Source organism: Hyperoodon ampullatus (genome assembly GCF_949752795.1).
Source record: "Hyperoodon ampullatus genome assembly, chromosome: 13".
In the NCBI taxonomy this organism is placed as follows: domain Eukaryota; kingdom Metazoa; phylum Chordata; class Mammalia; order Artiodactyla; family Ziphiidae; genus Hyperoodon; species Hyperoodon ampullatus.
This window is the reverse complement of record NC_136926.1, coordinates 31,378,459-31,382,147: the sequence shown is the minus strand read 5'-3', so window position 1 is coordinate 31,382,147 and position 3,689 is coordinate 31,378,459. Positions and strand designations below refer to the sequence as shown.

The 3,689-nt window shown below is 41.3% G+C and overlaps 1 protein-coding gene across 1 annotated transcript; it reads left to right on the top strand.

The window, feature by feature from the left end:
- Positions 1-712: 712 nt before the first annotated feature.
- LOC307062026 (small ubiquitin-related modifier 2-like) lies at positions 713-972 on the top strand (the record flags this gene model as incomplete). The annotated part of the gene is made up of 2 exons (XM_079717464.1): positions 713-821; positions 917-972. 2 exons carry the CDS (start codon positions 713-715, stop codon positions 970-972), a joined length of 165 nt encoding a protein of 54 aa, XP_079573590.1.
- Positions 973-3,689: the final 2,717 nt, after the last annotated feature.

Sequence of the window (3,689 nt, the reverse complement as noted above, 5' to 3'; positions counted from 1 at the left end):
TTACTGTAGCTTTATAGTAAGTTTTGATTTGGGGAAGCGTGAGTCCTCTAACTTTGTTCTTCTCCAAGATTGTTTTGGCTACTCTGAGTGCCTTGCACTTCCACATGAATTTTAGCACCATCTTGTCCATGTTTGAATGAACTCAGCTGGAATTTTGATGGCATCAAATGACTGTGGATCACTTTGGGGAGTGTTGCCATCTTGACAATATTAAGTCTTCTGACCCTGAGATATCTTTCCATTTATTTAGGTCTTCCTTAATTTCTTTCAACAATGTTTTGCAGTTTTCAGAGTGTAAGTTTTGCACTCCTTTTGTTAAATTCATTCCCCAGTATTTTATTCTCTTTGGAGCTATTGTAAGTGAGCAGTTCCTGTTTCTCAGCTGATGGAGAAGTCCTTCCATGCTAAGAGCGTTGTCTGACACAGGTGTTTCAGTTATCTGGGAGTTTCAAACTTCTCTGGTTAAGTCTCAGCTATTTCATAATTAATGAACTGGAAATAAACTCCATAATAAAGATCTTCCCCTGCCCTGGTCTAACAGGTTCTAACTAAATTTATGTTCTCAAGGGACTTATTTTTTATTTTAGAAAATTCCCTTTGACTGATTGCTACCTCCTCCTTCTGCCACTACTGGTGCTGCTCTGTGCTTGTTTGGTGCCAATCCTGGTACCTTTTTTGTGAAGCAGCCACTGAGAAGGCTCCAGAGGTTACCATGGCCAATGAAGAGCCCCAGGAGGGAGTCAAGACAGAGGACCACGATCACATTAACATGAAGGTGGTGAGGCACGATGGTTCTGTGGTGCAGTTTGAGATTGGGAGGCGTAACCACGTTTGACGAAAGCCTATTGTGAATGACAAGGTTTGTCCATGAGGCAGATCAGATTCTGATTTGATGGGTAGCCAATCAACGAAACAGACACACCTGCACAGTTGGAAATGAAGGATGAAGATACAGCTGATGTGTCCCAATAGCAGACAGGAGGTGTCTACTAAAGAGAGAACCTGCTGCTTTACTCCAGAATCAAGAAGTCATTCTGAGTTAGAAAACCACAATTTGGTTTCGCCGCATTGTGACTGCTGCAGTACAGTTTTCTCTAGTCTTTCATTTCCACCCCCCCACTCCTTTGTTGTACATTAAGTAATGGAGGTATGTGCACAAGCATATTGATTTTTTTTAACTAAATGGCCAATGGTACATTTTGATCAACATCACAAGGAGATGGGATGGGGGAAAATACTGCTTCTGTGAAAATAGTCCCTTTCTCCATTATTGGCATGCTCATTCAGCTCATCTCTTTATATGCCAGTAAGTTCTTTTGATTTCCCTGTTTAACGAGAAAAGAACAATGTAAAAATTATTGCATACCTTGTTCGATTGGAGGATTTTAATGTTTTTCATTTTCATTTCAAAACCAAGAACAATTTTGTAACTTTTTTGTATGTAGCTGTTACAGGTAGGACAATCTGTCTTTAAGCAAGGATAAATTACTGTAAAAGAAATGAATCCTAGATAGTTTTCCCCTTCAGGTCAAGCATCTTGTTGTTTAAATAAACTTTGTGGGTTTCTTTTTAATGCTTTTTTACTTCTGCTTCTCAGCTCAAGTGTGTAATTAACAGGAAAATGGAAATTTGCTCACTATGCTTTCTTCAGATCACTGTTAAATCACCTTATTTTAAGGAAAACTAAGGCAGAAATCCTTCCCCAGATGCTCTTGTTGGGAAGAATTTTACTCCTCGGGCTATTTCTGAATGTGCTTTCAGCAAAAAGATTTTCAGTCACAGCATATGTGATTTTCAAGTTTCTTCTTTGCTGGGAATAATTAGAAAAATCACAAAATGGAGCTCAGAAATAGAAAAGAAAGATGATGTGAAGGAAGAGCAGTGGGAATTCTGCCAGAAGCCTTGGGAGGAACAAAGGGAGCTGGGAAAGACCTCTTGCCTCCGCCAGCGCCTGCCTGGGGAGGATGCAGCCCTCAAGAGGCTCCAGTGCCCACTGGGTGCAGCCAGGCTGCACTGCAGTCATCCCAACCAGAGTGGGACCAAAGTGGGCTTCTCTCTAAGAAAAAATTTCAAACACACAAAATAAAAAGGGATTAAGTATTTGTCACAATGAACAAATACAGTGAACCCCTCTATGCCCCCATCACCCCAGATTCAACAGTCATCAACTCATGGCCAAACTTGTGTCTTCTATAAACCGACTAATCCCCCACCCCAACCCGATTATTTGGAAGCAAATCCCAGACATTATATTATTTCACCCATAAACCTTTTTTTTTTTTTAAACACCTTTATCGGTGTATAATTGCTTTACAGTGGTGTGTTAGTTTCTGCTTTATAACAAAGTGAATCAGCTACACATATGCATATATCTCCATATCCCCTCCCTCTTGCATCTCCCTCCCACCCTCCCTGTCCCACCCCTCTAGGTGGTTACAAAGCACTGAGCTGATCTCAAACCTTTTTTTTAATTGAGAAATTTCTTGATATTTCTTCATGAAGTAGTAAGCAGAATTAAAGAAATATACAGTCTAAAACAGTCAAAATGATCCTAAAATTTTTGTGACAATTACACATCTATAGCCAAAATAAAAATGAAAAGTTTTTAATAAACCACTTTAAAATTTTTGCTCAGTAATTTATCTGAAATTGAACAGGTATGAGGATAACTAGGATAATGTCACTTTATGCTTCTCCAAAAAAAATTGTCATCCTTGTAAAACAGTGGTTTGGTTCTGCAAGATTCCACGAATTTTCTTTGCCCAGTGTGAAGGGAAAGCCTGAAGATGAAAATAGCAGAGTTGACAACCAAAGAACTAGATTCTGCCAACCCTGGAGCAGGATGACCATCTGACTCAGACCCATCCTGGTGAGGAGCAGAGGGAGGACCACGGATCCCGCTGGGAGGAAGTGAGTGACTCAGCCCAGGTCAGGATGGTCAGGAGGTGAGATGCTCTGAGGAAAGCATGTGCCCAGCTCATGCCACAGTTGACTGTTGAGAAGGCCAAAGGCTCCCACTGCCTTGCAGGTGGCTGGGCTGTTTCCAGTGCAGTGAAAATTGTCCATGTAAGTCTGAATAACTTCCTATAAAAGGCAAATGTATGGGGCACAACTGTGTGAGTTCCCTTACATTCTGGCATATAAAGTAAGCAATGCCTTGGAAACAATTCCTACTCTAAGCTGCTAAGTGGCTCGCAAGCTAGATCAATGCACTGCTGGTTACTCATCTGACAGCTATACTGGTGTCTTACCTCTAATTGGCATTTGGTTTGTTTTCTTGAAAAATATATAAATTTATTTATTTATTTATTTATTTTTGGCTGCATTGGGTCTTTGTTGCTGCACATGGGCTTTCTCTAGTTGCAGCGAGCGGGGGGCTTCTCTTCGTTGCAGTGTGTGGGCTTCTCATTCAGTGGCTTCTCTTTGTTGTACAGCACGGGCTCTAGGTGCGTGGGCTTCAGTAGTTGTGGCATGCAGGCTCAGTAGTTGTGGCTTGCCGGCTCTAGAGCACAGTCTTAGTAGTTGTGGCACATGAGCTTAGTTGCTCCACAGCATGTGGGATCTTCCCAGACCAGGGCTCGAACCCCTGCATTGGCAGGTGGATTCTTAACCACTGCACCACCAGGAAAGTCCCGGTATTTGGTTTTAAATCCAGTTTCAGAAGAATGTTTTATAAAAGTTTAAGAAAT